The sequence below is a fragment of the Zingiber officinale genome, chromosome 10A (assembly GCF_018446385.1).
Source record: "Zingiber officinale cultivar Zhangliang chromosome 10A, Zo_v1.1, whole genome shotgun sequence".
NCBI classification, from domain to species: domain Eukaryota; kingdom Viridiplantae; phylum Streptophyta; class Magnoliopsida; order Zingiberales; family Zingiberaceae; genus Zingiber; species Zingiber officinale.
In genome coordinates, this window is record NC_056004.1 from 26,639,230 (window position 1) to 26,653,176 (window position 13,947).

Sequence of the window (13,947 nt, forward strand, 5' to 3'; positions counted from 1 at the left end):
GAACAATAGTTGGCTTGACTTTAGACAAATGCTATGTTCAGGTACCTGAGAAGGACAGAGTTGTAGAACTTCGAAGGATTGGCAAGACGAGGAACAGTATATTATAAGAACAACTAGTGCACACAAATAGGAAAAAAAGAAGCAAAATCGTCCAAAGAGAAGAATGACTTTACTTGAACGTGTTAAACAATACGTACAAAAGAGAGGAAAGTATTCTAAGCATACGACTGTTCAAATGCTTAATTAACTGCAACACTTGGAGTATAACCAGCTTAGAAACGTCACATTTATTTCTATTTGGAAATTTCAATTTATTCGTTATTCCAGTTATAATTCCTTTTCAATCCATTCTATTCTCGTTCTATTAAACAGAGCCTCCGTTCAATTACTTTTTTCAACCAAAGAATAAACAACGATGAACTCCATGCCGTGACACAAAAAAGGACATCGGGCCAAAAAAGTAGGAAATATGGTTTAATCACAATTCAGGAGTTGGCCCGACTGTTAATTTAACATACACTGACTAAAGTTTCGCCCAAAGAAAGTATCGGGGACAGCTTACATTCTGCTAAACTAGTGACTAATGGCTCGCATCTGTTTCAGTTTGAATCAAAACCGTAAAAGTTCAGAAAAGCACCAAGCATTTCGAAATCACATGCCAAAGAACCCAAGCTCACTGGCCTTCTCCTTCTCAAATGTCTCAAAATATTGATATATGATTGTGACAGCAAGAAGGATTCCGGTCCCGGAACCAATTGCACCCATAAAATCAGCTAGAACTGTCAATGCACCAATGCACATGCCACCAAATGCTGCAGCAGTAGGGATGTAACGGTTCAATTCCTTCTGTAAATTGGACTCCCGGTGACCTGGCATAACCATTTGTTGTTCCTGTGCAACACAAAATTTACAAAGAATTTTTAAGTCTAATCTATTCAGATCTACGTATATAATACTGGTAAGTAACTAGTTATCAACACATCAGAGGCGTATCCTCTAAACCTGGCTATGTAACTCCTCAGACTCTGGCATTTCAGAAGATCATAGAGTTCCATTTAGTAAAGTATAGCTCCAACAAGCAGTGGTGTCTATGCAGTAGGTTTTTATTTCAAGGTGCCGAATTACCAACGTTTATAGCTCTCAGGCAGCAACCTTTAATGTAATGGGATAATACTAACTGTACCTTAAGCTGCTTTGCCACATCCCTTGCAGATGAACCAGAAACCTCTATCCAAGTTTTCGAGAAAAGAGCGCAAGCGGTGAGCATGAAGACTATATAGAAAAGTGCATGAAATGGATTTGCAGCCATGTCCGCCAAACTGCATGATTTAGTTTATATTAAGTATTAAAGGCGTTACATTAGCAACATCAAAATGGGAGACGGAGGGAGGGAGGTGCAGAAAGAGAGTGACTACCTTGATGGAGCAGTAATGTAGTAAGCTATACCACCAACAGGAATGGATTGGCCAGAATATTCTGATTCTTTCCACTTACCCAGCAGATTGACGAGGAAATTTCCACTGTACCTCCTATACAACAGCTGCAATGGACATAGAAAAACTCAGATTAACATAGGGCATATGATCCTGTTGTCATACAGATGCCTCTGCAGATATGATGTACCTGGGAGATAAAATAAAGGTTTGAGACAAGAGCTGACTGTAAGATGATGGGCATATTAGAGGTGTAGAACAGCTTGATAGGGTAAGAGCCTTGCTGCCCACGAGCATTCTTCGACCTCACAGGCAACACAACTCGAAAACCTTGGAAGTAGATAACAATGAGAAAGACCAATACTGTGGCCAGTAAGTTGGTCACATTTGGAAGATTCTGACGGTAGAAAGCCTCACGAAGAGCACGGACTTTGTCAGTTCGAGTAATCAGTAGATGGAACAGGGCAATAACAGCACCTTCAAATTCAGCACCACGACCACTGTTGATGGTTGTTGGGCTAAACGCCTTCCAGATGATGTTTTCACTGCAGAATGTGAGAATTAGGATTAACTATCATACAAAGTTAAGAAAGGGAAATGTTGACACTTACCAGATATTAGTAGCTATGAACAAAGAGATACCAGATCCAAGACCATATCCTTTTTGGAGAAGTTCATCCAAACAGATGACAATGATGCCAGCAAAGAAAAGCTGCAATATAATGAGAATAGCATTCCCAGTCCCAAGTTGGCTGACACTGCCATACATTCCAGATAGAACATATGCAACTGCCTCTCCAATGGCAATCAGAATACCAAGTAGCTTTTGTGCACCATTTCTGGAAAAGAAAATAGTTACAATGAGATTGTAACTAGCTGACATGTAAATCAGAGATAGTAGCGCACAAGATACAAATGACTTTCCTTTGGAATTCAGTAACTACCTAAACAATATTTCCAAGAAAACAACAAGAAGTTGATAAAAACTATACTTTGAATTAAAAGACAACTGGGCATTAATGAAAATTATCTAATCATAGCCACTTGTATGAGTATCAGCATATCTGATGCCTGGATAACATAGAAAAACTCAAATTAAAAACCAGAAGATAGTATATAACAAGGTATCTAAGCTTCTTTTATTATTAGTATATGCTCAGGTCTAAAATTTATTTTTACTAAATGAACAACTCCCTTACAGTTTGTTCTACACCCACAAAATATATTAAAAGCTACATCTCTAGCATGACATTTTATCCTTATAGTTTTGACTTTTCTAAGCATTTGGTGGGGCTAATTATCATTCAAATGTTAACCATATAATATGCTAACCTCCAACCGCTTGCTACCATGAGTACTCAACATACTTTTGTTGGTGCAGAAGCACCAGATGATCGAACATAAATTTTGATAATGGCAGAGTTTAAAGTTAAGGTTTGTTGTTATTCTAATAAGTCTAACTAAGTGTATAAGAAAGTCCTAAGTGAACTTAGGCAAGGTAAAAATCCTAGTGGACACTAGACAAGTGGAAAGCCCTTGCGGCCAAGCAAGGAAGTCCTGGTTCGAGAGACTAGGCAGGAGTCTTAGCAGGTCGAGGACATAAAACTAAAAATCCTACTGGTCGAGGATAGTAGGTGAAAGTCCTGGAGATCGCGGACATCAAGGCAGAAGACTGGACGAATAGAGCATCGGACGTCTAGTGGAAAGTCCTAAAGTCTTAGATGCTGAGCAAAAGTCCAAACGGTCTGGAGGACAGATTTGGCATCAAGTACACTCCCTTGAGAGGAGCAGGTGAGGATGCGTTTTTCGTAGAGGAAACAGTAAGTGTCAATTCGACCTAGGATTTCAGGAAAATCCAAAATCAGAACCAAACAGTCTCGAGACTGTCCAAATTATATTATGTATATTTTGTTTCTAACTTTGTGATGCGGAATAATGAAGCTTGAAGCTGGCTAGAAAAAGGCGATCCAGGCGCTTGGACGTCCAGTGCTCGGATGTCTAGGCACCCGGATTGGGTCCAAGCATCCGGGAATGAACCGAGCGGGCGACTAGCATGCGTTGAGGTGGCACGTGCTAATTGGCCAGCATACGTCACAGTCCAAACATCCGGACGGGTCCAAGCACCCGGAGATGGATAAAGTTTGCCGAATAGAGTTTCGACGAGAGCACGCCACATCAGCCTTGTGGGGGCGCCTGAGACAGGTCCAGGCGCTCGAACAGGGCTATAAAAGGAGAGCTTGACCAACACCTCAAGAACAATTATTCCAACGATCTTCTCTCTTGCGTGATGCTCAAAAGACAACTCTACAACGTTGTAATGCTTCTCCGACGACCGAAGACTCACAACTTCAATTCTTTAGTTGTTGGTATAATTTCATTTGCTGCACTTAAATTATTATCCTTTTGTATTTGTAATTTTCAGATCTATTAGTGGATTACTCAACGAAAGCACTATCACGTGTCGCGACACCGAACCAAGTAAAAATTCTGTGTCATTATTCTTCTTTCTTACTTTTTGCTGTGTCTCTGTACTCAATCCCCCCCCCCCCTTCCTTTCCCTAGCATTTTCGATCCGACAACTTTTTCCTTTTAAGTACATCTAATTTCAATTTATTACTTTCCATTTCTAAACAAATGCTGCAATGACTATATTTTAAATCTCTTCATTTTCGATTAACTGTCCTGCTTATACTTCATTGCCTCTCCATTTTTAAATGTTCCCTGATTTCAAAATGAAACTATATCTTATGAAAATCTTCATTAGATTGCTGCCACAAGTACTTGGTATGATTTTGCATTACTGCAATAATTAACTTTTTAATCCTTTCATTGTCAAATAGTTTTCCTGCGTATACTTCCTTTCCTTTCCATCTTCAGAATATAACCAGATTTCAAAGGAAAATATGTAGCATGTTGCCGGTAGCAACTGATTGAGATAGGAATGCAAATATCAATGAAAGTCCTTGAGTTAAAGATGTGATTAGATTTTCCTTTAAAAAGAAGCAATTCATTTGCTACAAAGAAAAATGGAGATTTATCATGTAGCTCAGAATCATGTTATTCTCCATACAATATTTAGACGTATAAATTAGTTTTAACTACCTGATAGTTGATTTCTCTGAATCCCTATTTCAGATTTTATTTCTAGTATTCTTATGCTTATTCCAGATAACTTACTAGAAAAAGTAACATGTAGGGAAGGATATATACTATATTCAGATTGAAAAACAATACAAAATATTTAACAAATTACAAATGATTCGCAATTCAATCAAAGATATGTACTATGAAATGGAAAGCCAATCTCATTTGTTTCATCAAAATTAAACTGTATGCAACTATGTATCACATAAATGCATCTTCTTAATATACAAAAAAAAAAAACTTTTTTTTTCCTTCATTAGACTACTTTTATTTTAATAATGTTCTTAGCCTTACAACAGATAGTGCTACACTGGAGAATTCTCAAATAATACATCAAATAATTGACAATTTATTTCATATTATTTTTTCTATGTAAATTTTTGGTAATAGTCATGTAACTAATTTCAATAATTTTGGATATAGTCTATCTAACAAAATTGCATACTGTCATTTTAAACCACAATATTTTCCTTCGATAAAAAAGATACAGTTATGAACTATTTCTTTACCTTCTGGCATAATGTCCAGGTCAGCAACTAGTCGGACTAATAGTTATTTTCATCAAACCACTTTAATGAGATAGAACTCTCTGTAGATAGTTTAGGTTCTGGAATTGAAGATAATGGATTTTTCATCCCAGTATGTTACAATTTTGTTCTTATCAAATAACAGATTCATCACTTGAAATAAATATTAAAATATCATACTAGTATCACGAAAAGAATGATTATTTAAAAATGAAAAATTATATAAGGAAATCAAACCATGATTATAAAGTTGCACCAACTAAAAGGCATTTTCAAGCTAAATAAATGCTTGATTTCAACTTTTTTCTTGAAGAATACAACAAAAGAAGATAAAAATGTGATAAATGAACAATACAAGCATACGCCACCAAAATGACTTATAGTAGAATGCATTTGTATCTTATAACTAAATTTGTTCTCTAAGCAAGAATTTTAATGTTTGCATTAATTATGAAGGACTAAAATAATTCAACCATCAGCTTGCTATAACACATTAAAGCTATTAATTGTTAACAACAAAGTAGTCAGTATTGAACACCCATGAACAAGAATAGGAACATAATTATCACGATATTTGACTAGGAATATAAAGCATGCATTCAATTAAAAATCAATGGAATAGGTTGTGATAATCCAATAAAGGCAATAATACGATTTATATCTGTAAGACTCAACTTGAAGATGACTGTTTGTTAAGGTAGTATTGACTAACTAAACTTCTTGTACTTATTTGGAAACAACCATCATAATATCAATAATACTTTTTGCTAATTTAAAAGAAGAAAATTCTCAAATAAGACTTACAAAAGAGCACGATCCTCTCGAACACTGTTATCAACTTCAATAATCTTGGAACCAACCAAAAGTTGCACCACCAACCCAGAAGTCACAATTGGAGTTATTCCAAGTTCCATGACAGTTCCACGACTTGATGCAAGAATAACACGCATCCAGTAAAAAGGATCCGCTCCAGTTGTTGAATGAATGCCATAAAGAGGTAGCTGACTGCAAACCAGAAAGATAAAGAGGGAAATAACAGTGTAGATGACCTTTTCTCTAAATGGAATTTTTCGATCAGCACTCTGAACTTCAGGCAAGAAAGCCAAAAATGGCCTAACAAGATGAAGAACTCTGAAACCACCAGCCATTTCGTTGACACTTTAGAACAGCAAACCACAACTGCATAACAAAATGACCTCTTTTAAAAAGCCAATAATAACATAGGCAAGATCATTCTATTGCTTTGTCCACATCACAAGAAACAAAATACAGGCAGGGACATTGCTGCATAAACGTTGGAAATACGGGCTTGTTGCAGTTATCCTTGTGAAAGACAAAACAGAATTAAAAAAACTATCCATGCTGGAAAAAATATATAAGCATGACCTGGATTTTAAAAGGAGATCAATTAAAGCCAACTGAACTATGAAATTATCCACTGCCGCGAGCTTAAAAAAAACGCATCTGATACTTTTGGCTAAAAAAATAATAAAGATAGCATGACAGTGATTATGTCTAATAACAGACGAGAACAACATTCAATCAGACTTTTCTTAAAGGTTTTGGTTTCTGATACTAGTTAATCAGCTGCCAAACTCACCTGCAATCTAGCAAATCCATGATTCGGAAGAGGATGCGGTTCACGTTGAAAGATGCCAAAGATCTTTCGCAAAGGCAAAAAAAAAAAGAAAGTAAAATGCATCACTTCATTAATCTCACTAAGTCACGCATGCATCTATGAAAGAGAAAAGGAAATACTGAAAAACCAGAAAATTTCTTTTTCACATGAATCACATCACCGTTATCCGTACGACGTTGTTTTGGTGTAAACAAAATCATAGGAAATTGCATCGATTCAATGCAAAGGAAAACAACAATATCAACCACAAGACAATAAAAAGGTCAAAGTGCACTGATGACGAAGAACATCATGGATGCAGAACAACCACGATCTGCAAAAGTGAGAACGAAGAACAACAGATCAATAGAAATAAAACAGGAATCGTAGATCAAAGGCAAGGAAACGATCCAAAATCGGTAGATTAACCAAATCGTCACGTGACCATACAATTACAAAGGAATTAAGTACGAGAGATCTGCGAAAATGAAGGCATGGGAGCTAAATTAATACCTCCCAACAGGCACCGGATCCCGCATCGCCTTCGATCAGCCCTAGTTCTCTCCCGGCCACCTCTCCCTCTCCCTCTATCTTTCCTTGAGATTTGTCAAGGCAGGGACCTCCAGTCGACCTCGATGAAAATATCTGGTCCAGATTAATTCCCAAGTCCGACCCGCAACTTGATTTAATCCGAAATAATACATTTTTTAAAAAAATTGCATAGACAGAGCAAAATTTTATTTAGGCAAAAAAAAAATAGTAATAAAGATATATATAATATATATGCTAACGATAAATATTTATTTTATTTTATTATTATTTTTTAAAAATAAAAATAAACAAAGAAAAATAAAAGAAATACTGCGGTAAATCTCGACTGAGAAAAATTCCGTCTGCTAAGTCATTCAAATTTTAAATATACTGCTGCTGTTAAATGCAGAAATTTAACCCTTTTCTAAATTTTCAAACTGATTTTCTTTAATCTATGCAAGAAAATAACAATTGAGAGTTGTCATTTCTACTAATCATGTTATTGAGACGCTTCCTTCTTTTCTTTAACTTACCTTCTGTATCTAATAGAATCACATTCAAAACTATTTATCTTCTGTTATATGCAAATTCTTGTAAAAGATGTTCAAGGTCAGAAATTTCCCAACTAATTTATTTACTTAGTTTTTACCACTATAACTAGCTTACTTTATCGAATTCTTTCCCAATTGAATTTATTATATTCATATTCATCACCAAATTGGTTCACAAATTCTATTTTGAGGTTCAGAATTGTTATTTTACATTGTGTGATACAAAGAATCAAATCTTCATGTGGGTTTAATTGCTTAATCAATTAAGTTACAAAATTTTACTATGACCTGGTGAATGATGCTTCATCTCTTTGGATACAAATCATCTATTTTCCTCTCACATTCTTTTCCTTGATAGGTGTCATCACCAGTAAATAAAAATCTTCACTGACTTTGTGTTTTGTCCCTTTATTGTACAAGACAGTTATCTATTTTTCTGCTCTATTCTGCTTGAACAATTGTGCTATTACTTTTGTTGAACTAGGACTTAAAATTGGATTACTAAGTCCACCAAAAGGTAATATCATCAGTTAAAAATATATTTTTTAATGTGATTACATTTTCGGACACCATCATATTTGTAACTATCTTACATTTTCGGCTAAAACTATTTCTTCTCATTTTGATGCTTGTTTTAGCTTATCATCAATTCAAAATATCTTACTCGGCCCTTTCACATGCCCCAGAATTACTATAACTATGCCATTGGTGACGATACTGAGATTTTATTTTACAGTGCTAATTCCATTTTTTCACTAACCTTTTTTTTTTCCTAACACTTGATGTTTAACTTAATCCTTATATATCTTGTTGTTTTCCCTTTTGCATGGTGAAGAGCTGATTTTTTAAGGAATCCTAGGTGGATAAAGATCTCTGAGTCACTGTCTCTTCTGATACTGCACAAATCTATCAAAGTTTTCTGTGCTCATTAGTGTAACTTCTGTTTATATTTGTATCGTATCATTGAGTGAAAATATGCTTCAAGCTTTCTCCTCTTATTTCTCTCCTTATGTTCCAGTGAGTAAACTGTGGTATTAATAACAATTTGGACGGATAATTCCAAAAGCCACAAAGCGACAATCCAAATTCCAATCAAATACAACCTTGAGTCGAGTGTAAAAAGAAAAGGAGAAAAGAATAAGGAATAGAGCAGCAAAACAACAATGGAATCTTCAAATGGACAGCCGAATCTAGATGGCAGCATCTTGTGATTGCTTCTGATCTTCTCGCCCACTCATTGTGGGCAAATGGCAGGCCACTCCTGATGACAAAACTTTAGCCTACTTTTTCCTGGTGGACCATTGATATATGGAATCTGATCTCTCAGCCAAGATAATTCAGCAAACATGTGTGCTTGTTTTCTTCCACCTCAACCACCATCTTATTCTAATCCACAGTAAGGACTCAGTCACGAAGGTTAGACTTAATGCTTTAAGTTTAATCATGTGAGCCTTGAGCTAAATCATTTGTTTAGGGAGAAAATGAACTGGCAGCATCTTGAGGTCCAGGATATAAAGACTTTGTTTGTTCCCTCCCAGAGTTCCTACTTTGTTGTAGCTTTTTCACTTTTGTTTGGAATAAGACTGTCTCTCTTGTGGGAGATGGGGAGGCAACCCTGCTGCGATAAGTCAGGACTGAAGCGAGGTCCTTGGACGCTTGACGAGGATCAAAAGCTCACCAACTTCATACTCAACAATGGCATTCATTGTTGGCGCATCATGCCAAAGCTTGCAGGTAGTTATGCTCTTCCTCTTTATCAAGTGGGGTTGCAGTGGCAATGGAGCTTCAACTTTGTTGAGGAAACCTTTTGATCCCTTCACAGGCCTGTTGAGATGTGGGAAGAGTTGCAGATTGAGATGGACTAACTACCTTCGTCCGGACCTCAAACGAGGAGCCATTTCTGAAGAAGAAGAGGACCAAATCATCCAACTTCATTCGCGATTCGGTAACCGGTATGCAAATTCTACATGGCCTTATCTCTGTATCAGTTTTCCTCGACTCTTTATTGCATTGTTGATCACTTTGTTCAGGTGGTCTAAGATAGCATCGCATTTCCCTGGCCGCACTGATAATGAAATCAAGAACCACTGGAACACCCGGATCAAGAAGAGATTTAAGCTCCTAGGCATGGATCCAGCGACTCATAAGCTCATAAATCAGCCTGCTGATGACTGCGTCAATCATCATCAATTCACTAACAGTTCTTCACAAGCATCTGCCTCGCAAGCCCAAGAAATGAACACAGACGCCATTCCAGAATTGATCGACATGAAACCCAACAAAATTGAACTAAGCCTGGAGGACAGATTCGATCGTAGTCAAGGCAATTGGACATCAAGTGAGAGCTTAAACGCAGAAGGAATAAACTATTCTTCCTTCACAACTGATGGCTCGCTCTTCCCTGCTTCCATGGACACTTTTCTTAGCATGAATGATTCTTTTCCTCCATGGGAGACCATGTTTCCCCTCGAAGACCTTTTTCTATAATGAGAAATTCCTACGAGTTGTCAAACTTTCATCAGAGCTAGTGAGGCAAGGGAGCAAGAAGAATTTTGGGCAGAATATATTATATGTGATAGTATTGGAATTCCGAATGTTAAAACTTCTAGAAATTTTTTACTTCTTCATCTCATATCTCATGTATTTAGAGACAGTTTGTATTCTCGCCACTTTTTATACCAACGATTGGCTAAATTTTCTTTTAGAAAATGCTTGCAGATTTCTATTGATTATATTTAATGACGTCCAAACCACGGGTAAAAATTAAAAATAAATAAATTATTCTTTGGTTAAAATTGACGAGGCCATTTAATTTTTTACAAAGAAAAAATCCACTGAACACCCAATCATCAACGTAATGATTTTTTATAAAAAATAATTTACTCGATGACATTTAATCAATCATAAGAAGTTTCTGTACGCTTCCTCCTTCACCTCATCGTCTTGTCGCCAAACATGCCTACAACTTTGAATCCGAATAAACAAATATGAGACAGAGTTTTAATATCCTGAAATCAAGAGGATGCAACTTTGAATCCGAATAAACAAATCTGAGACAAAAACTTTAATATTCTGGAATAAAGCGGATGAAGTCATGCAAGTTTAAAGGAGTCTTCGTGGAAGCCCACAAATTTAAGATGAGTTTTTTTTTCTCCCCTGTGAATGGAAAGTTAAGACGCGTCGTTCTGTCCTTGTACTTGCATGAATTTTTATTTGATGGAATTTGAGAATAATAAATAGGAGCCGGCTCTCCACTTATTTAAAAGAACACCTTTTTTTATTAGAATCATGGGTGTTCTTTTTTATTTTTAATTCAAAAGGTGCTCCTGTAAAATTACAGCGTGACTTTGAAGTGCATTATACAGTAGGGATACTCTGATTAAATTATAGAACAGGGGATCATTTATTATATGAAGATTCTTGATTTGAATGGATTTTACCTTCATCTTTAAATAAGTGGAGTCCATCCAAATCAAGGGTCCTCATCAATGGATCATCCTCTGGTCTACAATTTACGGACCAAAGGATCTACTCTCGTGCACGATAAACCCGTGTTCTATTTATAGATTTCATAACCATTAAAATGTAAATTTTACATGATCATCTAATATTTATATTATAGTAATACAAACTACAAATTAAACTTGTTCTATTTAATAATATTTATATTATAACAATTATAAGTTATAATTATTACAATTCAAATTTATCATATTCGATCATATTTACGTATTTATAGATTTCATAACCATTAAAATGTAAATTTTACATGGTCATCTAATATTTATATTATAGTAATACAAATTAAACTTGTTCTATTTAATAATATTTATATTATAACAATTATAAGTTATAATTATTACAATTCAAATTTATCATATTCGATCATATTTACGTTTTAAAATCTACAATTTCATAACGATTACAATACAAATTTATATAACTGTCCAACTAATTCAAGATTTAATGCATATATACATGAAATAATAATGTCAAATCGTGTGAGTAAAATTTAACAGGGGATGGCTAACGTGAACCACTTTTAATCTTAAAAATAATGCTCACGTAACATTACATTCCAAAAATTAAGGACGTTATTTTATCCTTATTATAAATACCTATAGGTATTTTAACAACAATACATTTTACTTTTTAGATTTTTCATCTCAAACTACCCCATCATAGCTAAGATTCAAATTATGAGTGATTGAAAGTCTACTTTATCACTGAACTGCCTGAGGCGTGTCCCTTTTATTCTTCATCTTTAAAATTATGCTAATACGGGATTACGCTAATCTGGCATTGTTAATCTTTATATAGTCCACTACAAAGTAATTAAAAAGAATAAGTAGATCTTCAATTTGTGTAAAAATTAATATTTGTTTTTTCATAAATAAATAGAAACGAAAAAGAAATGAATCAAATGGCGGTCCCCTACTTCCCTTTGACAACCTCTTGCTCGTTGCCCATTTGTTGGAGCTCAACTTAAGAAAATAGTTAATAAATGCACCGACTAGAATAAGACCAAAAGGTGATGGCAAACTAGTAGTTGGCATGTCATTGCGCATACAAATCCAAAGTATATAAAAAGGGTAAATCCAGTTAGTAACTAGTCTTGGGGTTATCAGCTTAGCCCAATTTCTATTAGTGGCACATAAATTCTCATAAATATGTCATAATTGGAGATGAAACCATGAAAATCTATAAAGTGTATAAAAGGGGTAAACCCAATTAGCAACTAGTTTTGGGATAATCGACTTAACTCAGCATCCGTTGGTAGCTGAAGATTAAACTGTTGTTATTTGAGTGAGAACCTAAATATTCTATCACAGTATTATAACCCTGGGACTCATTGATGGTTAATATTTAATGGGATCAAATTTAATTAATTAATTTTTTTTTTTTTGAAGATTTGGATTTTGGAAGCAATTTTGAAGTCAATATGTATACACTAAGTGCTCTTCATCGTCGCCCCCATAGTGATATGAAGGAAGGTAAATCAAGTACTAAGCAGTCATCTAAGTGGGAAGGGTTATTTGTCACAGTAGCACTTAAACTCGTGCCAATTGATATAAATCTACCACTTAAGTATTAACTCAGCATGTCCTAGGACATTCTATATAGAGAGAGATATATAGATAGATAGATTTATATATCAAATGATATCCTCCATGTTGACAACACGTCAGACCACTCCATTTTTCGACCAAGCTTGTTGTAGACCCGACCCACGAATGGTTGGCGATAGATGTGTTGCACCCTAGTGGAAATAAAAATCTAAAATCTTATACATAGTGATTGGAAGCCTGAGTAGGGATGACAATTTCACCAGAATCCGATGCAGGATTTGATATTCGATCCGAATGGTGGAGGGTATGGAAAGACTATCAATATCTGATTTCCAACCAGAATACCTGATTAAATAATATATACATATTGATCCGGTGGTAAGGATCGGGGGCCCACATAGGAAGAGGTCAACGACACGGGAGAGTCAAAATCAAGATCAGACTTGGGACCTGGCTGATCGGGGGAAGTCACCTGGCCGACCGACCGGAGTAAATCCCGGGCCGGCGCGAAGATAGCTCGACCTCGAGTCGAGCTTCCGACGCTCACGAGTTTCCCTTATAGAGGAACCGTTGTGCCGAGCGGCCAATCCGCTCGGCCAAACTGTAGATCAACCATCTCGTACTCCCGTCCAAGTATGTGACCGAGCGGCCTTCTCGCCCGGTCCGATGCACATACTTACCCGAGCGCCTTGGAAGCCGAGCGGCCATCTCGTCCGGCCCAGTAAGAGACAAAAGACTTAGAAGAGGACAAAAACGGTAGCTAGTAATATCATTCTCGAGACACCTGCCGCCGACAAACAGCATGGTCGGTGGCCGGGCCATATCGAGGATCGTACGGTGGAAGTTTCCACTGTCATAACAGAGATATGCTCGGACGGTTGCGGTATGACGTTAGACACGCTTTTCTAACACAACTATTCTGAGGTATGCTTTGAGGAGCGTGCACGCCTCGAGAAGCGTGCACGCCTCGAGAAGCGTGCACGTGTCTCTCCGGGATCCTATATAAGGACCTCCAGACTTCGACGGAGGTATGCTTTTCTCATCTACTATAGCCACAGTCTCGTTATTTTACTT

At 36.3% G+C, this 13,947-nt stretch overlaps 2 protein-coding genes across 3 annotated transcripts; one reads left to right on the forward strand and one right to left on the reverse strand.

Moving 5' to 3' along the window:
* Positions 1-430: 430 nt before the first annotated feature.
* On the reverse strand, positions 431-7,386 carry LOC122026884 (protein transport protein Sec61 subunit alpha-like). The gene is made up of 7 exons (XM_042585610.1): positions 7,236-7,386; positions 5,909-6,283; positions 2,045-2,272; positions 1,624-1,978; positions 1,416-1,540; positions 1,184-1,319; positions 431-891 (listed from the first exon to the last, which is right to left on the reverse strand). The coding sequence occupies exons 2-7, from the start codon at positions 6,250-6,252 to the stop codon at positions 652-654; spliced, it is 1,428 nt and encodes a 475-aa protein (XP_042441544.1). The 5' UTR covers positions 6,253-6,283; positions 7,236-7,386; the 3' UTR covers positions 431-651.
* Positions 7,387-9,368: 1,982 nt separating this feature from the next.
* Positions 9,369-10,392, forward strand: LOC122027943 (transcription factor MYB20-like). Of its 2 annotated transcripts, XM_042586960.1 has the most exons (3): positions 9,369-9,538; positions 9,627-9,756; positions 9,835-10,392. In XM_042586960.1, exons 1-3 carry the CDS (start codon positions 9,406-9,408, stop codon positions 10,289-10,291), a joined length of 720 nt encoding a protein of 239 aa, XP_042442894.1. In that variant the 5' UTR covers positions 9,369-9,405; the 3' UTR covers positions 10,292-10,392. The 2 variants fall into 2 exon arrangements, with proteins under 2 accessions (XP_042442894.1, XP_042442893.1); XM_042586959.1 differs by having other exon boundaries at positions 9,627-10,392.
* The last annotated feature ends 3,555 nt before the right edge of the window (positions 10,393-13,947 follow it).

Excerpts from the sequence above, each read along its gene's own strand:
- LOC122027943 (XM_042586959.1), top strand. The coding sequence starts at position 9,406 with ATGGGGAGGCAACCCTGCTGCGATAAGTCAGGACTGAAGCGAGGTCCT. Across the intron at positions 9,539-9,626 it reads CATCATGCCAAAGCTTGCAG|GCCTGTTGAGATGTGGGAAG; the intron begins GTAGTTATGCTC and ends ATCCCTTCACAG.
- LOC122026884 (XM_042585610.1), bottom strand. The coding sequence starts at position 6,252 with ATGGCTGGTGGTTTCAGAGTTCTTCATCTTGTTAGGCCATTTTTGGCT. Across the intron at positions 1,979-2,044 it reads TTCATAGCTACTAATATCTG|TGAAAACATCATCTGGAAGG; the intron begins GTAAGTGTCAAC and ends CACATTCTGCAG. Across the intron at positions 892-1,183 it reads ATGTGGCAAAGCAGCTTAAG|GAACAACAAATGGTTATGCC; the intron begins GTACAGTTAGTA and ends TGTGTTGCACAG.